The 22,090-nt window shown below is 43.2% G+C and overlaps 1 protein-coding gene across 11 annotated transcripts in view; it reads left to right on the plus strand.

Moving 5' to 3' along the window:
* Positions 1-7,388: 7,388 nt before the first annotated feature.
* NTNG1 (netrin G1) overlaps positions 7,389-22,090 on the plus strand; it is a 212,801-nt gene continuing 198,099 nt past the window's right edge. For 3 of the 11 annotated variants that reach the window (XM_081195015.1, XM_081195013.1, XM_081195014.1), the window contains exons 1-2: positions 7,394-9,024; positions 16,865-17,576. In XM_081195015.1, the coding sequence (XP_081051141.1) occupies positions 17,331-17,576 (246 nt within the window). In that variant the 5' untranslated portion in view covers positions 7,394-9,024; positions 16,865-17,330. Of the gene's footprint in view, positions 9,025-9,159; positions 9,238-16,864; positions 17,577-22,090 lie in introns of those variants that run through there. The other 8 variants (XM_081195011.1, XM_081195010.1, XM_081195009.1 and 5 more) reach the window with 7 other exon arrangements.

A 22,090-nucleotide genomic window follows, 5' to 3' on the forward strand; every position in this document is an offset into this window, starting at 1 on the left:
TCCTCCTTTCCCCTTGGATTCTCCATGGATTGCTTTAAAGCACAGACCTGTTCCTGGAAAGTATGGTGCAAAAAGAAGTAGGAATGAGCCCTCTATGCAGCCTAGATGGTCCAGGTAAAAATTCATTAACCTGAATTGTTGTTTGCCCCGATTCAGCAGTAAATATTGAGTATTCCTGGGGAAAGCAGCAGGGGCAAAAATAAATAAAGCACTTGGGCATGGATGGGGAAAGTGCAGACCTATGCCTAGAAAGCATGAGGCAAAAGGTAGATGTGGATAAGCCCTTAAATACATGTAAATCTTTTTGTGCGGAGATTCAGTTCCGGACATCCCCTCTCTGCATGTGCATTAGCGGAGTGTGCATAAGCCTTCCGCACCCTGTGCCTCTCCTGCCCTGGCCCACCTCATTCCACCCCCTTTCGCAACATCTTCTGGGGCTGGGGCTGTGCGCAGGTGTGCAATCATGCAACATTCTGATGCACCTAAACTGGGAATTGTCTGTATGAAGAACTTGGTTCTAAGTCCAACACCAAACATATCCAATGAGACTGACTCTGTGGTCTCCACCATATGATTCCCAATACACAAAAATGGAAGGAATAGGAGGCAGGTTTGACACTGTAGCTTTGGTTTCATTTGAGGTGAAGGCTCATGGGTATGCGTTCCTAGCCTTCCTGTTACCTAGTTCAACATTATTTCTGTTGATTTTAGAGTACACTTCATGGGAGGCATATGGTTTCTCAGAAAGCAAGATGCCCTTTTGCAAACTTTCAGAGAAGTGAGAGGTGCTAATTTATACTTCTAATGTTCTCATTTTGAAAGAGTGTATAATGCTCAAAGTGGATATTTGGCGCATATATATCCCCAATTAATTTCTTATCTGCTCAAACTATAAATGTTTCTAATATTTTTAGCTTGGCAAATAATTGGGTGCAGGAATAGGGAGCTGGGCTAGAAGAGCCATTGGCCTGATCCAGGAGGCTCTTCTTACATTCTTTTTTTATATATAATATTTTTATTAAGTTTTACATAACAAATTTAAATTCAAACACAGCAATCACCTCTGCATCCCTTGACTTCTCTCTGCCCTTCCATGGTTACCACTATCAATCCAATTTTCCATCTGCTTATCTTATTTCCTCTAAGTTGTTAAAAGAATATTATCCATTTTTCCATTGTTTTTTGTACATTACAAGCATTACTCTAATCCTGTCAAAGTTTTTAGTTGTTTACAATTTTCTCTTAAGTACATTATGAATTTTTCCCATTCCTTAAAATTCTTCTCTTCCTGGTTTCTGATTTTCCCAGTCATTTTCGCCATTTCGGCATAGTCCATCATCTTCATCAGTCATTCCTCTCTGGTTGGAACTTTATCTTCTTTCCATCTATAGGCCAGTAGTATCCTCGCTGCTGTCATTGCATACATTCTTGATATAGTATTTTGAAGGCACCTGATGCAGGAACCTTGCCAAAGCTAAACGGATCAGGGTCTGGTCAGTGCCTGAAAGGGAAATCACACGGGAACCCTGTAAAATCCACTTTGTGCTCCATGACAGAAAAAAGGAAGGCTATAAATGTAATTAATGAACTTTCCAAAATTTCAGAGGACAAGCTTGTAACACCCCAACATGTAATAAGCCTGGCTGCCTGGGCAGTTCCCAATCACATGTTCCTAAATCTTTCAACTCCATCTGCTGTATGGTCTTGTACGCATCAGCAACTTGACATGCGCTGTTTGAAAAATCAAAACAGTGTTTTGTCCTATTGGTTAGGGAAACACTATCAGCCTCCAACCTGTTATCGACAGTACAAAATGTGCAGAGCCAAGGCGTGACTTAGCAGCCTGAGCTCTATGCAGTGGCTTAGAGTTCCCCATGAAAGAATTTGCATCTGCCACTAAGGCACTTGACTTCTAAAGACACTCTGGAGGAAGCTCTTCTCTAAAAGAAAATGACAACTCTAGCAATTACTTAACAACATTTAAAACCTGGGAGAGGGAGGTGAAAAAGGAAGATGGAGATAGTGATTTATATGGGACAGGAGCCATCACTGGTAAACAGAGGCAACTGAGACTTGTGTGGTCCAAAGTTGATCTGGGTCGGGTCAGGTGGTCTGGATGGGTGAATCTGTCAGTTTCTCTCAGCTTCTCACATTTCCAATCTCAAATTCAGCTTGCCACATTTCCACATCAGTTTGTGACTAAAAAAAAAAGCCCTCATGAAAACCCATCACCGTTTAAATGTCCACTTCTTATATACATATATTTGTGTGCAATTTTGCCCTATACACACATTTTTGCAGCCTTTCTGCCTAATATAATGGATCTTTGTATGCTATTTTCACTAATAGATGCATTTTTGTGCACACTCTCTGGCTGGAGAAGTGCACCACAAAATTCAGAAGGGTGGCAATTGCAAGAGCTAGCTGTGAATCTGTTTACATATTGTTTCAGGGAGTGCTAATTAGGCAGGTCCCCATTAAAACACACACCAAACTGAATATATCCCCCCATTCCTATGGGAGATGAGCTGGCAAGCTATGGTACGCTCCTTTGGGTTGGATCAGATGAGGAAAGTGGCTTCCCCTCCCCCTCAAAAAAAAAATCTAACTTGATGAGCTTTTCTGAAGTTACCTGAGACCACAGCCCCACACAGAAGTGGTTTCTTTTCATTCCAGCCCTGAGAAACAAGGAGCCTAGACTGGGAGTTGGAATGAAGTCTATTTATTTCCCTCTTTTTGGCTTTTGCACATATCTACTGGAAAGTTTTTAGGTGGAGATGTCTTGCTCAAAGGTTCCACAGACAGGAATGGGGAAGATCTTCTTACCCTCAAGGGGGGTGGGGGCAAGGAAAAAATAACTCCAAGATGAGAAGGAGATTAGGTAAAATCGAGTCCAACAACCTTTCACTGTCAATTTGATGGGCGGGGAAGGGGGAGGCTTTCTTTCAGACCCAAGTTTCTTGATATAATTTTCTGGCAGCAGTCAGGAGAAGATGAGGAAAACCAGGCTGCCAGTGTTTCTACTATCTGATCATTACACCACCACTACTCTACACACACACACACACACACAGAGAGAGAGAGAGAGAGAGAGAGAGAGAGAGAGAGAGAGAGAGAGAGAGAGAGAATCCAATGCAAAGTACTGTTGCAATAAAGACCTGTTACAATAGCTTTATCTTGGTTGGGGAAATATATGCTTGTTCCCATCATTATACCAATCAATTGGAACTCCTCACAAAATAAGGTGAAGGCATGTATTTTTTAAAAAACTATATGAAACATACAGGATCCGTTCCGGAGACCCGTCCGTAACACGGAACGGACGCAAGCCGAAGTCCTGCATCTGCACACCTGTGACATGATTTAGTGCTTCTGCGCATGTGCGAGCAGTGAAACCCAGAAGTAACCCATTCCAGTACTTCTGGGTTGCCGCGGGACGCAACACGAAAACACATAACCTGAAGTGGATGCAACATGAGGTATGACTGTACACATCTTGTAAAGTGTCCTTTGCACCAACACCTTTTTCTATATATGTGTGTGTATCTGCGAGGTAGAAGGCATGCAAATATTTTGTTAGTCTTTATTGTGCTACAGAACTCTTATTTGTCCCAACTCTTCCAGGCAGACATTCTTTTCCTGCAGAATCCTGTATCCACTGGATTAAGACATTTCTCTCTCTCTCTAGCACCATTTCCCCCTTCCCCCCTGGTCACTCCCCACTCTTCCCTTGGGAGCAGCAAATAAAGCTGTTGCAGGCACTAAAAACACAGGCCTGGATCAATAGCCAAATAATCGCCTATTGATTGAGCAAATTGGGAGCTGAGTTAGGGCAAAATAAATCAATGGGAAATCAGATGAGCCAGCTCAGCCCTGGGAGCCAGGGACATGGGCTGTTGCATTTTTCTTCTTGAACTATTGTTGTTGAATTGAGATGGAAGTATGTCAGGGTCAGAGGTACAACTGATGACCATTAATATCCTATCCTTCATTTCCAACACCTTTTCTTAATGCAGTCCGCACTCCTTGACTGTTATAGTACCATATAGCAATAATGTGCCGTGTTTTTCTTTCAGACACAAAGAGCAAGCTTGGAATAGTTAACCTAGCATTTTTTTATTTTTCTTTATTGTACTTCTGGGAAGTGAGAAGATTCCCATAATCCACTCTGACACATACACTTAGCATAGATACAGCTTTGCTATAACTTGGCTGAGAACAAAGACCGCAGCTAAAATCCCGAAGCAAGCTACACCAAAATCAAGGCTGCCATTCTCAATTTTCCTATGGGAAACAGTAAAGTGTTGTGCTTGGGGACACTGTTGCAGTGAGAGCAAAACTTGCTTTGTTTCCCTGACCCACTCTCCCATTGATACAGCTGTCCTCTATGGAAGTATGCATCTCTGTACTCCCGAAGTCAGAGGCAAGTAGTCAATGGACTAGGCTATTCCCCTAAATGATCGCCAGGCACCTCCTTCCCAAAGCTCGGGAAATTTCTGCCATGCTTAGGGTGGGAGGCACAATGCTCACTTGCATGTTAGCCCCCCCCCCCTTGCCCTCGCCAGCTGGTGCCTCTAGCTCTGTTTCCCTATGAAAATCTTCAATGCACACCACTGCCTGAGGCCCCACACACACACAATCTTGTGCCCCTGCTGGTATGTTTGCACTGTGCCAAGCTCTGAAACCTCGCACCTCACCCTCCCATTAAGCAGGAGCAACTCAGCTGTCAAGAGGTTAGGTAAGCGCCACTGCCCCAACGTACTGACAATTACTCTCTCCCTCTGTAAAACTGGCGAAGTTGTAGGAAAGTGCTACTAAAACATGTGACATAGGTTAGCTGTACAGTGGTACCTCGGGTTAAGTACTTAATTCATTCTGGAGGTCCGTTCTTAACCTGAAACTGTTCTTAACCTGAAGCACCACTTTAGCTAATAGGGCCTCCTGCTGCTGCGCCGCCGGAGCACGATTTCTGTTCTCATCCTGAAGCAAAGTTCTTAACCCGAGGTACTATTTCTGGGTTAGCGGAGTCTGTAACCTGAAGAGTATGTAACCTGAGGTACCATGGTATGCTGATTTTTCTTGCTTCAGTTGTAGCAAACAAAATGGTTTGCTTTGCTAATAGGCAAGTATGCACGGCTGATGCATGGACCAAAGGAATCAGTACCAAGGGAAGCAAATTTGGCTGGTCAAGGAAGAAAAGAAAAATGTGTTTGACTTTCAGGAAATACATAAGAATCAAGGCCAAGAACATACAGTTAGGGTCACTGTGCTCTGGGAACAATAATGTTTTAAGGGATGCCATAAACGTAGTGAGGAGGAGGTCAGCCCAAATGTGCCATGTACTGCCAAATGTATAGCTAAACGTCAGCCAAAAAGTGTTAACAGAAGTCAGGAATTTAAGTTCACTATGATAGACGATTGAAGTAAAGCTCAGTATAATATGATCTACATGTGAACATTTACATATCTTGGGAATGTGAAGTTCATAGTGGTGAATGATTACCTACACATCCAGAGAGGCAGTAGCCATCAAGAGCTTGTGAAAGACAATGGATCTATGACAACCATGATGTGAGAAAGTGATTCTGTCACAATTACATAGGAGAAACATGAATGGGTCCCTGATTCCTTGTAACAGTCTTATGGACCATGTTTGGTTCTTAGCAGGTCTGATTTTGCCTTTGATAAGATGAATAAACTCTGGTTTAATTAGAATGGGGATGTGGAACCTGTGGCCTTTGAGGTGTTATTCAACTCCTATCAGCCCCAGAGGTTTCCCACCTCTGATTTAGAGCCCCCCTCAATTAATTGGCATTCTGTAAGCTCACAAGTCCATGACACACAGGGTGCCCCCCCCAGCCCTCGAATGTCATGTTCTGCATTTCTGCACTCCTAGCACCTACTTCAAGTACTCAGAAGCCACTACCATACTTCTGGGTGGCCCAATTTCGCTTCCAGACGAGTTCACTATTATAGCAGGAATGGTATTATTCTGTTGTATTCTTGATCATGTGGCTAATGGCTGCCTTGAGAGCTTTGAACTGAAGGGTGTCATAGGAGTATTCTAAATAAAGTGTATCACCAGTAATAAATGAGCAGCATACATACTTTAGATTTCAGGCTTGTGAGTCTTAAGGCTCAGTATTGTCAACAAGAGGTGACAGTGCTGCAGACAGGAGTCTTCCCTGCCTTACCTGCCAGAGGTTGAATCTGAGACTCCTGCTTAGGGCATGTCATTTTAGAGGGTATAACTTTATTTTTGCAAATTTCTTCAGTCTTAAAAATATGTTTTAGAGTGTGAGAAATTCAAATCTGCTTTTATTTTTCCGACTGGACAACATTTAGCTTGGTAGGTCTGCATCTGATGAGAAAGCACAGAAACTGCTATTGGAAAACCAAATAATTTGAATTTTTCTTTTTGAAAACATTAGGTAATGCTCAATAATGATGATGATACATATTAATATATAATATAACTGCAAGTACATGGCTATCATTTTTAAAGATTTCTGTGAAATTTTACACACAATTCACTTACCAAACAAAACTAAATTGTATTAATTTAACCACAGCTTTTGAGTTCCCAAGTCATGTTACAACTTTTTAGCACCCCTCATTTTTTGGAATTTAAATGCTGAAAAATGCTTAATGTATGGACTACCATTGAGCTATGGCTCTGCCACCAAAGTGAAATGCATAGGTGTGCCTTTGGTTTCAGTCAAAGAGCTAGGCATGTCCTCTCCCAGTGAAATCACAGGGACATTAAAGAACTTAACTTCAGCTGTGCTATTCTCTATTGTCACCTACACGACCTATTTCTTTAGAGGAAAATCAGGACTATATGAAGGAGGCTGTCGCCTCAAAAATTTTCATCACGTCACATAAAACCAATCAGAGCAAATGTCAATGTGACACCATCAGTCACAAAGGGTGCAGACACATACATCAGCGCAAGGAAACAGGCAAGGTGTGGCCCAAACCTTTTCCAGACGACTGCTAGTGTTAAATGCAGAAAACCCTGGGGATTTATACATGAGTGCACCATTCACAAGTGGCAGTGCTGGGCATTCATTTAGGTGCCAGGATTTTTAAAGCAAAGTGTGAAGCACCCCAAATGCTCCAGGGAACTATGAAGAACCTACATGACCAAGGAGTGGTTCATGTGTGGTATGGTGATGGTCGAGATTCAGGTTGCAAAGAATTGGAAGGGAGCCCAGGGGTCAGGAATCTCAATTATAGCATCAATGACAGACAGCCATCCATCTGTCATTAAAACCTCCAGTGGAAATCTGTCCCACTGTCCAACAGCTCTTCTATCAGAAAGCCCTTTCTGATGTTTAGTCTTCCATGTGACGGCCGTTTTTGAAATTTGAAGGTGGCTAGCATATCTCCTCTTTCTCAGGCTAACCTACCCAACTCCCTCAACCTTTGGAAATCACTAACTTTACCTGGAAGTGACGTGCCATTTACACCAGAGGTGGGGGGGGACCTGCTCCCCTCCAGTTGTTGCTGGGCTGCAACTCCCAACCCCCTTGACCATTGGCTGAGCTGGCTAGGGGGCTGATGGGAGTTGGAGTCCAACAACATCCCAAGGGCCACAAATCCCACCCACCCAGCTTTGCAGCAATCAGACTTAATTCTTAATAAGATGGATACGACTGTGACGGGGTGTGTGTGTTAGAAAACACCTGTGCATTGTTAAAGCGAGAGAATGAGGGGCGTGGTAGGTGCCGGAGACGCTGTGGGTGGTAAGCAAAAAAAGGGGAGCTGGAGCCGGAGCCGGCTGGTGATACCATCGGCGTTAGGACCGCTCGGCGCGCTCAGGTCCGGAGGTGGTATAAGGTTCGCAATCTCTCTCGTCGCTGCCAGTTGCAGGAGGAGATTGCTTTTAAGTGAAACGGCGGTGCCACCCCCTCTGCGCCTTCCTCGCCGCTCGCCCTCCCTCTCGCATTGATCGCGTCCTGTCCTTAAGTTTGCGAGCTTCTTTTCGCCACTGCAGGGGCCGCGGAGAGCGCCCAGGAGCTGCCGGTAGGAGTAGTACCCAAGGAGAATTTGCAGTCCTGCAAAAGAGAGAGAGAGAGAGGAGGAGGAGGAGGGGTGTGTTGCATGTATATTTCATCCGATGGACTTTTCCCCGCGTCTCGCCGTCGACGCTGATGTGCAGTGACATTTCTGACTGGAGCGCCGCGACGCGCCCCGGAAGCGGCGGCGGCAGCGGGGCCCTGGGAGAGGCGAGGAGGCTCTGGTCGGCGCCAAGGCTAATTGCGGTGATTTATGTCCCTTCCGAGCACCTTCAACGTCGGCGGCCGAAAATAAAATGAAAGCTGGGGGGGTCCCGCAGCGACAGCCGCCGCCGCCACCAGCACGACGGGAGCAGCCGCGCCACCTGGAGCCGCCGCGGCCGGCGGGCGAGCAGCGCGCGCCCCGCGCCTGCCCGCCAAAAGTTTGACGCCAAGAAGTGCGGCGGCCTGAGGGAAAAGCCGGCCGGGGAAGGGCGGGAAAGTCCCTGCGGAGCGGGACGCCTGAAGGGACGCCGTCTTCCCGCGCCGCCCTTCCCGCCACCTCTGTCCGAGCCAGGTCCCTCCCTCTGCCTCAGGATTTCCCGCCCCGTTGTTAGCCAAGCTGGGCTGCTGCTGCTGCTCCAAAGTGGCCGCGCCAGAGGAGTGGCTAATCCCCGCCGGGCGCCGCGCACGGGGAGCGCCCAGCCTCAGCCCGAGGCTCGCTTTGCTTTCCCTTGCCTCGCTCGCGCAAGTCTCTCTTTTTGGCGGGCGTGAGGTGTAACTTTGTTAGCTCGTCGCCTGCGAAGGGAGAGCGGCGGCGGCGGCGGCGGCAACGGCACGCGGGAGGAGCGGCCAGTGAGGGGCAGCCCTCGTTTTTCCCCCTCAGCGTCCCTGCACTGCCGGAGAGGCACCACAGCCTTGGAGACTCCTGCGCCCGCCAAGGGGGTCCCGAGCGAAGGCGGCGCCCGGTTCCTCGGCCTCGGCGTCTTCTCCTGCCCGACGCGCGCAGCGATTGCCCCGCACGGTGAGTAAAACTGTTGCCCGCCCTCCAGACGGCGCTGTGCGAAGGGAGGAAGGAAGGAAGGGGTAAACTTCCCCACCCCAAAACGAGGTTTCTCCCCACTTCGGCTCGCTTGCTTAAGATCCCAGAGCTGGAAAAGATCGAGGACCCTTTCGCAGCTTGCCCGGGGGAAACTTCTCTGTTGGCCAAACACAGAGGCACGAGATCCCATCCGAGGTTTGTTGGGACTTTCCCACCTAACTGGCTGCTGCGTCCTCCTCTTTCCCTTCCACCGTGCAAAGGGCTACCTGAAGGGGATGCTCTATTCTTTTTATTATTATTATTATTTTCTATCCCGGGTTGGAGGGATGGAAAGTGGGGAGCCTCCGGTGGCATTGGATCTGGATGTAGCGCTGTGGTTTGCTCAGAGGAAGCGGGTGTTCATCTATCTGCCCATGTACTTTTTTTTTTTTTTAATGCAGCGTCTTCAGATGCATATTTCCGTAGCAAGCAGAATTATTGTGCTTTTCTGGCGTTTCCTCTTCTCCGCCACCCCCCCTCCTCCCCGCAGTAACCAATTAAGAGATATTTAGAAGAGGGAAAGGAGATCAAACTTAGATACGAATAGAAACTGCGCCCTCTGCCGTTCGTCCGGGAGGGTCTTCCGTGGAGAAGGCGACCAGATTTGCAATCTTGGCGAAAGGGCGGAAATGTGCTAGGGGGGTCTTTCAGAGGGGTTGTTTCTAGGAAAGAGGGCAATTGACCTCTTATTATCAAACAACGAATATGTTCAGTGGTGGTGGCGGGGATCCAGGCATCTTTTCTGCCAAGGCAATGAAACTAGAGATGTACTCCTTGGGCTGGCACCGTCTCCCCTGAAATCTATTGTTCTGCTAGTGGGGTGTCCTCAATTCTGAACCATCTAATTAAATTCTGCTTCATAAGGAAACCTTCAATCGGTTACCTTCCTGCCCTGGACCTTTGCTAGCTTAGAATTTCATTTTAAAATCACAGAATCGATGGCACAAGATTTAAACAAGGGAGAGAACCTCACTGTTGCAATTTACGAAAAAGGGCTATCCTCAGCACGAGATCTTTCCCTGGAATTTTTTTTTTTTTAATGATGGTAGGAATAAGAAACTAGAATATGTTTGCTAAATACAGACTACTTTTTTAATGGATCATCTGAGCCAAAGCTGTTAAAAAAGTGCACCGTTCATTCTGAATCCGAGTAGCTTTTTCTGTTATTCTGTGAATAAAAATTTTTGTGCAGGGAGGAAATGTGATTCAAAATACAGCAAAAAGACTGGGAGAGGTGGCTTAAACCCAACTCCACTGGGTCTTCATTCTGATGTGAAATGAAATACAATATTTCTAAATCGGTCAGATATAAGTGTTGGGGTTGTGGGGCGGTGAGAGAGGAAAATGAGTTTATCCCCCAAAAACAAAAGCATCAGATGACAGTGAGCTATGATGAAAAGGTGTATTCAACAGATAACAACTCTTAAAAGTTTGCATGCTTTACATCTTGTTCCCTTAAAGAAAAAGTATGAGCCATATATTGATAAATATTTGTTTCTTCATCTTTCTGTTTTCCAAATATATGAAAGCAGGGGAATAAATAAGGCAGTGGTGCAGATTGTGGGTTGCCAGGCCCCTTTCCTCATAGGTTTCCTTGTTTTTAGTATCTGTTTGAAAATAGCCCAATCCTAAACCCGCTTAATTGGAAGTAAGCCACAGCGAACTTAATTGAGCTTTATCCTTGAGTGGATATGTAAAAGATGATTCTGTCAAATAGATTTCATAACACAATCTTGTTAGACTCGAAATGTGTTCCTGGAAGTCACTTATAACATCATATAAATTCAGCCCATACTTTTCTGTCAAGTTTTAGGAACTTGAAAGATTTCTGTATTTACCCTAACAAGAGAGTTGGGTAAGTACACCACAAAATGTGTCATTTGAATCATCGTGGATCCTGTATGAACTATTTCCACAGCAGTTCGCAGTTAGAGATGGATATTCATTCTTTCTCAAATTGTCACGCCTAAATCATATTTAAAAGTGCAACTGCATTTGTGATCCAAGGTGTAGAATTATTACTATTATTTTAAGCAAAGCCAGGGCTTTTTAGCTTATCGGCAGCCAATTCCTTGCATATATTTAAGTGGTAACGAATATTGAAATTCAGCTGGAAAATTTTCTTATGAGTGTCGTGAGAAGCCATCCTGTACGCAGGGTTTTATTGCTACATGCAAGATTGTTGCCACAGTTTGTTACTTTCCAACAACTTTTCTTATGTTGTGCAGGCACCAATCTTTCCCTGGTAATTGTGCCTAACTGTTGCAAGCAATAGGCTATTCTGTAGCAGCTACTTAAATGAAGGATAGGCGCTTTAGCAATCTATTGCAGTTATAACAATACGTGCTTCCAACAGTGACTGATAATATTGCCCTCGAATGAAAGCATGTGATTCATTTTCCTTCCAATTTGAATACTGTGCTACGCTATGAGGCATTCGTGTACTGTGTTTTCCGGATAATGCTGCAAGACAGAAAAAACGGAACAGTCATCACTGGGGGTTAGGTTGCTTTAGAGCCCTTGGTTTTCGTGATTAAATTTCAAATCTTGTCTCTCTCTCTCTCTCTCGCCTTACAACTTAAAATTCCAAAAATCCCTCTTACCTTCCCAAGGGAAAAATATCTGCACTGTTCCACAGTTCAAAAATTTTAATTGCTTTTTTTTAATAAAAAAAAGCTAGACTCTTTACCATCAAAATCCTCTTATATATTTCACCCAAACCCAATGTATTTTACTACTTTCCAAGCCTAAGGGCATAAAGCATATACCCAATTATCCATATGGTCCTATTTTTGCTTGTTCAGCAGCTAATTTAGTATTTATGAAAAGCAGTGGGCTAGTTCTAAATGCAGAGGTTTCGCATACACCAGGTTTCCATAGTCGTACAAAATTGGCATTTTCCATTTTTGATCCCACATCCAAGGAGGTAAAGTGCAAACCCTATTTTATATATATGTTCCCTTTTAGCTTCCAAAGTTGACAGAGCTTGACCTTTATTTTATTTTTTAAGATGTGGGCTAGTTTTAAATGCCGAGATCCTGGCTTACCCTACCAGATTTGATTTCCTGAGTGGTGGTGGTGGGAGTGGAAAATTGTGGTGGTTTATTGCACGTTCTGGATTGTGTTCATAACAGTATTATTGGAGCCTTTGAAGAAAACCCAAAATGCCATGAAAGGTTTTTAAAGAAAATCTGTAGAGAATAGCATAGAATATAGTTGACACATATCTGCTTTATGGCTTCATTATCTATCTACCAAGCTATCTACAGTACTAAGTTATGTTTGATTTGCATGTGACAATGTAACGAAAGGCTGCAAACCTGACCACACTTCCTTAAAATGCATAAACGCTTTACTTCTTTTGAAGTAAATATAACTAGAACTGGTTTGGGTTCTTTATTTTTTTTAACTCTTTTAAAAATAAAAATCAAGACAAGTAGTAGAGGCAACCCTCACCTGGAGAGTTCTCCTGACAGCATCCCTGATCATCTCATTCTTGGGTGACAGTTTTTATAATGAGATGATTATTATTGCGAGTGTGGGAAGATGGTGCTGTTCCCAGTGACCAAGCCTACTACAAGAAGCTACATTTGCCAGCAAAATGCTAATGAGAATTGACAGTTCTCTTTTATAATAATTAATTACAGCTGGCATTCGCTTTTGGTGTCTGAGCTGGGGTATCAAATTTGGTATGCGCAATGAATGCAACATGCAAGGCTGGGCATCGATTACCTGTCCATGCCTAAGAATAGATTGCTGATTACGAAGCAATTAATATCACTGTTTTAAGACACGATAAATGCAAGTTAGGAATGTGTGTGCTGGCTCCTGGGGGTGGTGGGGTGTGAAATGCCTGCTGGTTGTTGTTTTTTCAGATACTGGAGAATAGGGCATAGGTGGAAAATTTAAGGGTCAAAGTACCTCGGGAGTGATGAGCTATCAGAAACAAGGGACAGCTCCAACGCACTGTGTGTTGTGGCTCTGTTGAATACAGTTAGCATAATCCATTTATTTTTCCAGCAGATTGCAATTACCTTTCCTTCAACTAAGGAAGAAGCTAGATTTTGTATGTGAGATGCTGTGGATCAATTCAGTTTAATATGGTAGGTTGCATGATTGGATAGTAGGCAGAGGTTATAAACCCTTGGGAGGATTCACAACACCAGACGTCTGTCAGTTATTTGCACTTCTTTGTTATAGATCAAATATGAATTGGGAAAATGCTGGGGTGGGGGGTGGCGGAATCCTACTTGATTCTTCAAAGCTCCTTATCTCCACTACCGATGTTAATGTTCAAAAAGTTTATGATACTAAGGAAGTTCAACTAGGAATCTTATTTGAACTGTACTGAAATAAACTGCTGTTCTGTTTAGGATCAAAGTGGAAATTTGTGAGTTCGTGCAAGAAAATAAAATCATTACGACTGTAGGTATCTGAGACGTGGCTTTCATGAGTTGCTCTCCCCCCCTCCCATGCATAAATGCAACATGGGTCACGTGATGCTGTTGCCCCAAACACTGACGACCCTTAGCCTGTGATCTTAAGTCAGTATCTTTCCCTGTGTCACTGAGAGCTCATTAATAATGAGACGCTGCCAACCAGCTAAGGTATGCTGCGTTAGCTTTTGCCAAAGCATGACATTTTTAATACATTAATAATATGTCTGTAATGTAATGAAAAACTATTAATCATGTACCGGACAGGTGCCAGAAATTTAAGCTATAATTGGCTGCCTCTTGTCAAACATGCCATTCACATGTTCTGGTATCTGTCTGATTCTCATATCACCTGAAGAATCTTCTCCACTTTCCCCTTGTCAGCACACTAAATTCGATCAATGATACAGTCTATAATTCTGCGTAATGACCATCATCATGACTCTAAACTTTCCTTAATGAGGATTCATTATACAGGGGAAAGGGTATAGCCTAGTGAAGAGGGGTAGTGTTCAATGCTGCTCTTAGTCTCCACTTTCTGCATTTGTGCTTTGTGTGTCTGCTGACATCTTGATGGGAAAAAAGGAAAGCTCCGCAAGAAAGGTTAGGTATTTAAGCACACATTTGCTCAGGAGTAAAGGGTCCTGAAAATAATAGAGCTTACTTGCAGAAGTGCATCTTTTTATTCACAAAGGTACTTCATCATTTCAGCATTCATTATATATAGCTTTTTCCTGGTAATCATACATTTGATTTCTTAAAGAAAAGATCAAATAAGACCGAAAAAGTGAATTATTTCTTTAGTAAACCCTTCCCCACCCCAACGATGAATGGGAGCGGGGAAAGGAAATCTGCCTTCTTTCTAAAAAGGTGCATTTTGGACTCTACAATGGAAGAAACTCTAAAACAGCAGATTTGAAATGAATCAAACGCGGTTTCTAAATTACCAAATGAATGCATGAAATGGCTTGGTGATGATTACACAAGACTAAGCATACCAAAACTGAAGGGAGACGTTGGACAAAATGGTATGGTTTTAAAGGTATGTTCGTTGGAAAATACATATATTATAAAAATGCTTCTAGGTTTGTGACAATTTAAAATTCCAACATTGTGCAGCTCATTGCTGGAAGGAAATTCAAGTAGCCAGAACACTTTCTAATGCAATGCAATGCATGTAACAGCTGTACAATACCATTTTATGAAATGAACATAATAGGAAATTGCACTTGCGTCCATAAGGCAATTATTGTAATTTGCTATGGAAACACAATTCAGCCATCTGTTGGCACTGCGTAGTCTCTGTAGCTAAGTTCAGTTTCAAGACGGTGCCTTCTTTGAATAGAAGGAACTTGTTTGCAAAAATCGCTTTGAAGACCAGGTTCCCTTTCCCTGGAAGTAGATGTTTTCTGGAATGAGCTGTAAGAAGTTACTATAATGCGGGGAGCTTTTTTTTTCATATATGTGGCATCATAGTCTCAATAATGCAACTGGCTAGAAGATCAAAACTGACAAACAGAGGTAAGCAGCTGTATGAAGCACAGCTACCGTACTTCCATATGCCAAGGAAGAGCTCTGGGAGAGCTGGTGGCGGATGGTGGCTTAATAACAGATTGTTAAGAATGGGGCTATATGATTAAACACATCATCTTGGGGGAAATTGCCAGAAAGAACCAGCTCCTTGTTCCCTTGAAGTGTGTAGATCAGGCTCCCAACATTCAGAAAGCATCATTAAAGGCAAATAGAGTGGCACATTGAAATGCTTCCATCCCAGCATAGGTTTGAGGACTGTGGCCTGTACCAGGGAATAACTAAACTCGTATTTTCAGGGGCCACACCATTCTCCAGGTGCTAGACTCTTAAGTTGGAACAATCTGATTTGCTTGCAGATACTCTGGATCCATGAACCAATTGGCACCATCTAAAGCTAAGGGCTTCACAGATTTTGAGCTCAAACATCATATTATATACACATATGCACAAGCTGTGTGCAAAATCCAAGAGAGATGTCACCATCAAGTGTGGAATGCCTTTACTTCTTGGAGCCTGTAAACTCCCCACCCCATCCCATCCAAAGCTTTTGGGAACTTTTGATCACAACTTAACTAAAATCTGGTAGAGCAGGGCTGGGCAGACTTCAAGCTTGTCAAATCTATATTGTTGTTGTTGTTTACTAGGACATATAATTAGAATCAAAGCAGAAGATGCCGTAGGAATTTGTTTTCAGTACCAGAACTGAGATGAGCTGACAGCCCCTCCACAGAAAGTCCACTCGCAGTTCTCTTCATTTCACTTTTCATTAATTTAGGTGGGAAAAGTTATTTTGTTGCTGGTACTGTTTAACAACTGGCAGTCAGAAACCCTTTCCGATCTACTGCTGGTACAGAGATCTATCAGTAGATCCCGATGACCATCTGCCCACCCCAGAGGACAGGAAAGAATGCTTTTTTGGGGGGGAGGGGGACTTGATTAAGCCTGAGGTGAACATCTCTGTCCCATGGTTCTGTGCATGATTTTGTATTTAAAAAAAAATAGTTGTAGCATTTAATTAATTTACAGCACAGTGTTTTATGTCCCTCTCCTGCGAACAGAGGGGGTTTGAGAGGATGGCTTCTGCTCTGGAAATTGACACATAAAAGGACATTAAAATAATAATAATAATAATAAAAAGAAAATACAGAAGGCCTATAGAAAGAGGAAATTATTATAAGCTGCAAATGAGCCAACTGTTATCTTTGTCATTAAACACAATTAAACAAAAGAAGCAAAGCTCTTCCAGTACTAATGAGAAAAAATCCAAAGAGACAGAAGTGTGCTCATAATATCTCTCTTATTAAGCTAACAAAAGCTGAGACGTGTACTAGACACTTGGAGCTGTCTCCCAGGCCTTCTTTCCAAGAGATGAAAAGCACACAAGTTGTTGTCAGCCCTTTGTCGCTGTAATAAAAGATCCACTACCTCTGGTGGGTTGGGGGCTTCTATCCCCCTTTTGGTTATGAAATTCAAAAGCTGTTTAAGGGCTATTTCTTGCTCTCGGGCTTTGCCAAGATGGAAATACCATTTCTGAAGCAAATAAACCAAGGGAAAGAGGGACTCAGGACTCACTGAGAATGCTACATATCTGTCTTTGTTAGAGAGGAGTTAAATCTTTCATGTCAAAATAGTTTTGGTGATGAGTGATTCCGGTAGTTTGTTCACTCCAGTAAAAGCCCCTCCAGTAAAGGTTATCCAGATTATTCCAATTTACCTTATATTGTATCAAAGGCTCTTGAAATGTCAACATATCGTATATTTTTCTAATGCATTGATTCTTGGACAATAACTCTTACTTTTATTGTTTCTAAAAGGGTGCTGGTGCCAGAAGAAAAGAATGATTGATGGCAGTTAGACACAGGCCTGTAGATGCTCATCGTTTTGCTCCAACAACTGATTTATCGGTTTGGCTGGCCATTCCTCATGAGCTGCGAAAGAGGAGGATCGCTCAGGATTACTGACTACCCAGCTGAAGACTGGCAGCATTGCTAAGCTATCATCTGATTTTGAACGTCCTTTACGTATGTGATTAAGGCCCTGATACGTTCTTTTTAAGGCAGTGGACATCCTTCAGATGAAAAACATCTCTTTGTAATGCCAGGCTACCACCAAAGTTTCCAACTTTAAAAAAGCAACCACTGTAACCTAACTCTTCTGCTCTGGTCCGGAACATGTTTTTACAGTAACTCGCAACTCCTGGTGTACATACATGTATAATATAGACTACACCTTTGATTGCTACTGGTTATAGCTGTCAAGGCACCTGTGAAGGATTTAGAGATGTATTTGTCAAGATTCTTGTCACTTCATGCCCTTTGGGTTACTGTGTCGTCGGTGATACAGCACTACACTTCTGCTTGGGGGCATTATGATGTGTGTAAGACCCAGATTTACACAGATGAAGGGAAGTTTTGGGATTACACAGCCTGTCAGCCAGAAGCCATAGATATGATGAAATATGTGAAAGTGAGCCTGGATCCACCAGACATAACATGTGGAAATCCACCAGAGACCTTCTGCGGAATGGTAAGGCAAAAACCTGAATGTTGAATTGTGGCCTAAAGGATAGATCCCTCAGCAGAACAAAGTGAATATCCTTAACTTCAGTCTTGTGGACCAAGACCAAGAATTTAGGCTTATGGCAAAATTTGCATGTCACTCTATACTATAGGTCTGAAAAACCTTTGGCAAACAATCAGCTTTTTAAGCTGAAGAGGTGATAATTAGTCATTCAGTATGTTTTTGTTTAGGTTCAGTTGGTATCAATGGCAAAACCATTACTTGTTCCTTTAAATGAAAGGTGTGTCCTTTCACAACTGCAATATTTTGAGTCAAAATGCACCTGGTTTCAGCTCGGGATAAAAATGCAAACAAGGTTACCAAGATTTGATTTCAAGTGTATCTTGGTGTTGCCAGCATCATTAAGTGGTGCAGAGCACCTGTACTCTTCCAGGTAACTTCTCCTAAGAAGGTAACAAGCTTCTGCAAAAAGTAAGATTCCTAGAGAAACATTCCTACACGTCTGGCAATCCTATTTTTTCAGAGCATTATTTATTTATTTCTGAGTGTGTTTGCTGTTTTCCTATAACTGAATGAACCCAAAATCCCAAAGTTGGAAGCACAGTTCTCTTGGGCAGGATGAATAACCTACTAGCTATTTAAACCAGCATTGGATAAAAATGCTGACTTGACCTGCATATGAGTCCCTACAGTTTCACTAAACTGGTATATGTGTCTATACATACATTATATACGGAATCTCACCATTTGTAAACTTGCTCTATAATTTAGGTGCAGTGAAAACTTATGCTCTGGTTTTGTCATCTACTACTTCTTGTGCAAATGGTTATGCATTATTATAAATTGCATGCATCCCTGGGCTATTTAAATCGGTGACAAGCATTCATCTTGTGTTTTGTAATGTACACTTTGAGTTAACCACAGAACCACAGGACAAAGCTAGAAGTAAGAGGCAGAATATGCAAAATGCTGGACATATCAATTCTGCCTTAACCTGTACACACATGCTGGAAGCTCACTTAGGGCATAGTCTACCCAGTGTGTACCACATTGAAATGAGCAAAAGTGGTACAAGAGGGCTACAAGCTCTGGTATTCATTTCATTTGGGCCAGGAGAGCTTCCCAGGGAATTGTGTTAATAACACCTATAAAATATTGCAGATCCATGAGAAATTCATGTAATTTTAAAAAGTAAAGTGTTTTTCCCCCCATAGAGTTGAGTGCCCTGTTTCTGAAATGACCAAGAGCTACATGTTTGGTGAAGGATGATAGTTCACTGGTAGAATGATGTGCTTTCTGTGCAATTCTTGGCATCTCTGGATAGGGCTGGGAAAACTCAAGACTCCTGCCTGAAACCCAGGAAAGCTACTTCATGCTAATGTAGACAGTACTGAGCTAGATGGAGCAATGGTCTGACTCTGTATAAAGCAAACTCTTGCTTGCTGTGATGGAGACATGCAATGTGATCTAGTCACAGGAAGATTTCATTTTTAATACTTTTGCTTTGAGGAATGTTTACATGCTGAGAATGGGATGCAGGTTTCACAAGAATGTTTTAAATCTAGCATGTTCCAAATCACAGTCATGGTAGGCACACAGTTAGCATATGGCTTTCCTTTAAAATGTTTTTGGCCTTGATCGAGACTGTTGACAGGTCACGTACTTTGTCTGGTCTCCAGACCCTGACCTGAGGTTTCAAAGAGCAGGAAGGGTTCATGTGCAGTCTGTAGCCCAGGCATACGAATGAATGAAAATGTCATAAGAAAATGTCATCTGCAGCTTTTTCTCACTCTTGCTTATTCAAAAAGTTAATAAACTGAACTAGAGTGAAACAAAATTAAAAAAAAATCCTTCCAGTAGCACCTTAGAGTGAGTGAGTTGTACGAATAGTGCAGCCTTTGGTTGAGATTTTGGTTTCTCTGTGCTTGTATGCAAAGAAGATTTTATTTATTTATTTATTTATTTATTCATTCATTCATTCATTCATTCATTCATTCATTCATACCCCACCCATCTGGCTGGGTTTCCCAGGAATGTATTCATCAGAGACTGCAGATTAGCTTCAACAGAACAAAGAGGGAGAAGATCCCTGTTGCGTTTTTAGTGGGTTATGGCTTCCAGTACCCCGGAGCACCCCGTTTATGGCTTCCAGTACCCCAGAGCACCCCGTTTATGGCTTCCAGTACCCCAGAGCACCCCGTTTATGGCTTCCAGTACCCCGGAGCACCCCGTTTATGGCTTCCAGTACCCCGGAGCAACCTGACTGGCTAGAACCTGGAGAAGAAACACTCTCTTGTTAGGAAGAGAAGATGCACAGCAATATTCTGTTGCAGCTCTTCCTCATCTGTGCAAGATTGTTCTTTTGATGATCATGATGGCTGTGGCACTGCTTGGCCAAGCTGATGATAGCTAGCATCATGTTCACCTGTGTAGAGAACGAAACCTTTTGTAATCCAGTCTCCATGGGAGGAAGGAAGAGTGGATATCCCCCTTTCCGTTTCACTGCTGTACTGTGGGTTCCTTCAGCTCTGTGCTCAGCTCGCTCTCCTTCAGATTTAAACTGAGAATTTCTAAAAATTATTTTCAATAATGAGCCGTTTACAGTTGGTGCTTCCCTCCTCCTCCTCCTCCTCCTCCTCCTCTTCCTCGGAAGTTTCCAGCTTGGAAGAGCTCATACATGCATTAATTAAAACAGTGGGTAAAAAGAAGCTTCAGACTTTTGAAAACAGGTGGGGGCATTCTGGGGGTTCAGAGAACCCCAAGTTTGTATCAGTGTTTTTTTGTTTCAATGGATGTTTGTAATGTTAAAAAATATGAAGAAAAAAAATTAAAAAAGGAGCTTCAGACAGGATTCCCCCACCCCACTGTTATTTTATCAATGCACACATGTACATGTGTGCCTCAGTTAAATCACATCACAGAAAGGAATATTGGGGGCCCTTGTGTGATGTGACCACATCAAGGCTCCTTTTCATCCTGTGTTTCAAGGAATTGCACATATGTGCTAATGTGCATTGGCAATATGTAAGGGAGGGGGAGTAAGAAAAGCAAGCTGTACATGAGCAGATAAAGCCCATAATAATAATAAAAATATCAGATGAGGTCATGCTGCAAACAAGAGGAGGTCATTCAGAAGATCAAAACCCAACAAAAAGTGCACATGGGCTAATTTCATCAGCATCACTCCTGGACCATTGCTTGAAGGTGGTGGAGCACTTGCAAGAAGTCCCAGGTTCAGTTCCTGGCGTCTCCTGGAAGGACTGAGAAAGAGCTGCTTGTGGGCTCCTCAGATGCTGAACTAGATAGACCTTAGGTCTGAAAGAGCGGGATGCTGGTGTACGTACTTCTCTGCCTGCAACCTTGGAGAGCTGCTGCCAGTCAAGGAACACACTAGGGAGCTAGATAGACTGTTTGTCTGACTTGAGCCAAGGCAGCTCCCTATATTCCTAACATTTGTGACTGGGGACGCGGGTGGCGCTGTGGGTTAAACCACAGAGCCTAGGACTTGCCGATCAGAAGGTCGGCGGTTCGAATCCCTGTGACAGGGTGAGCTCCCGTTGCTCAGTCCCTGCTCCTGCCAACCTAGCAGTTCGAAAGGACGTCAAAGTGCAAGTAGATAAATAGGTACCGCTCCAGCAGGAAGGCAAACAGTGTTTCCGTGCGCTGCTCTGGTTCGCCAGAAGCGGCTTAGTCATGCTGGCCACATGACCCAGAAGCTGTACGCCGGCTCCCTCCGCCAATAAAGTGAGATGAGCGCCGCAACCCCAGAGTTGGTCATGACTGGACCTAATGGTCAGGGGTCCCTTTACCCTTTATTTCTCATGACAATTTATTGTTTCCAGGTCCCTGGGTGGCTAGGTGCCCAAAGAACATGGTGCTAAGCAGGAATGATTGTGTGGATGAGGGAGGCAGAAAGAGCAGAGGTGCAGCTAGCAAATTGCCAGTGTCCACTTGTAATTTGCAATAAGCAGTAGTTTATTGAAGAGTAATAGCGACCAAAAGAGAGGAACTCTTTATTTTCTTAGGCAGCCTTTGCTGCCACAGTCCACTGCAATATCCGAGTATCTTTAAAAAACTGCAACTTATCTTGGAATTATCTGCAGCATGCTGCAGTTTTAGTTTAGCTTTCTTTTTTTCCTGGAGAGGTTATACAGAGACTTTGAAAGAGCCTACAGATGGAGGAAGTCTGTGTACATTTGTACAATTTATAGAGCTGAGTTGCTGATGGCAGCGTAAAAGCAAGCCTTTGAGTGCCACTATGGATTTCCTAGCCAATCAAAACTAAATTAGGAAACAAAGATTATTAAAAAGTCTTCTGTGCATGTAATTCTAGCATAACATTATGAGTTGGACCTTAAATGTTTTCCTTGGAGATTTTCGGCGTCATTAATGCAGCAAGCCTTTCATTACCAGTAGGCTCGCATTGCTAAAAAATTAGGGAAATAAAGGGCTCTCTGGTGTAGTTAGCAGTGCCATGATTATGTTTACTGAAATAATTAAACCACCGGATTCCATTCATC

Source organism: Podarcis bocagei, assembly GCF_964188305.1.
Source record: "Podarcis bocagei genome assembly, chromosome: 5".
NCBI lineage: Eukaryota > Metazoa > Chordata > Lepidosauria > Squamata > Lacertidae > Podarcis > Podarcis bocagei.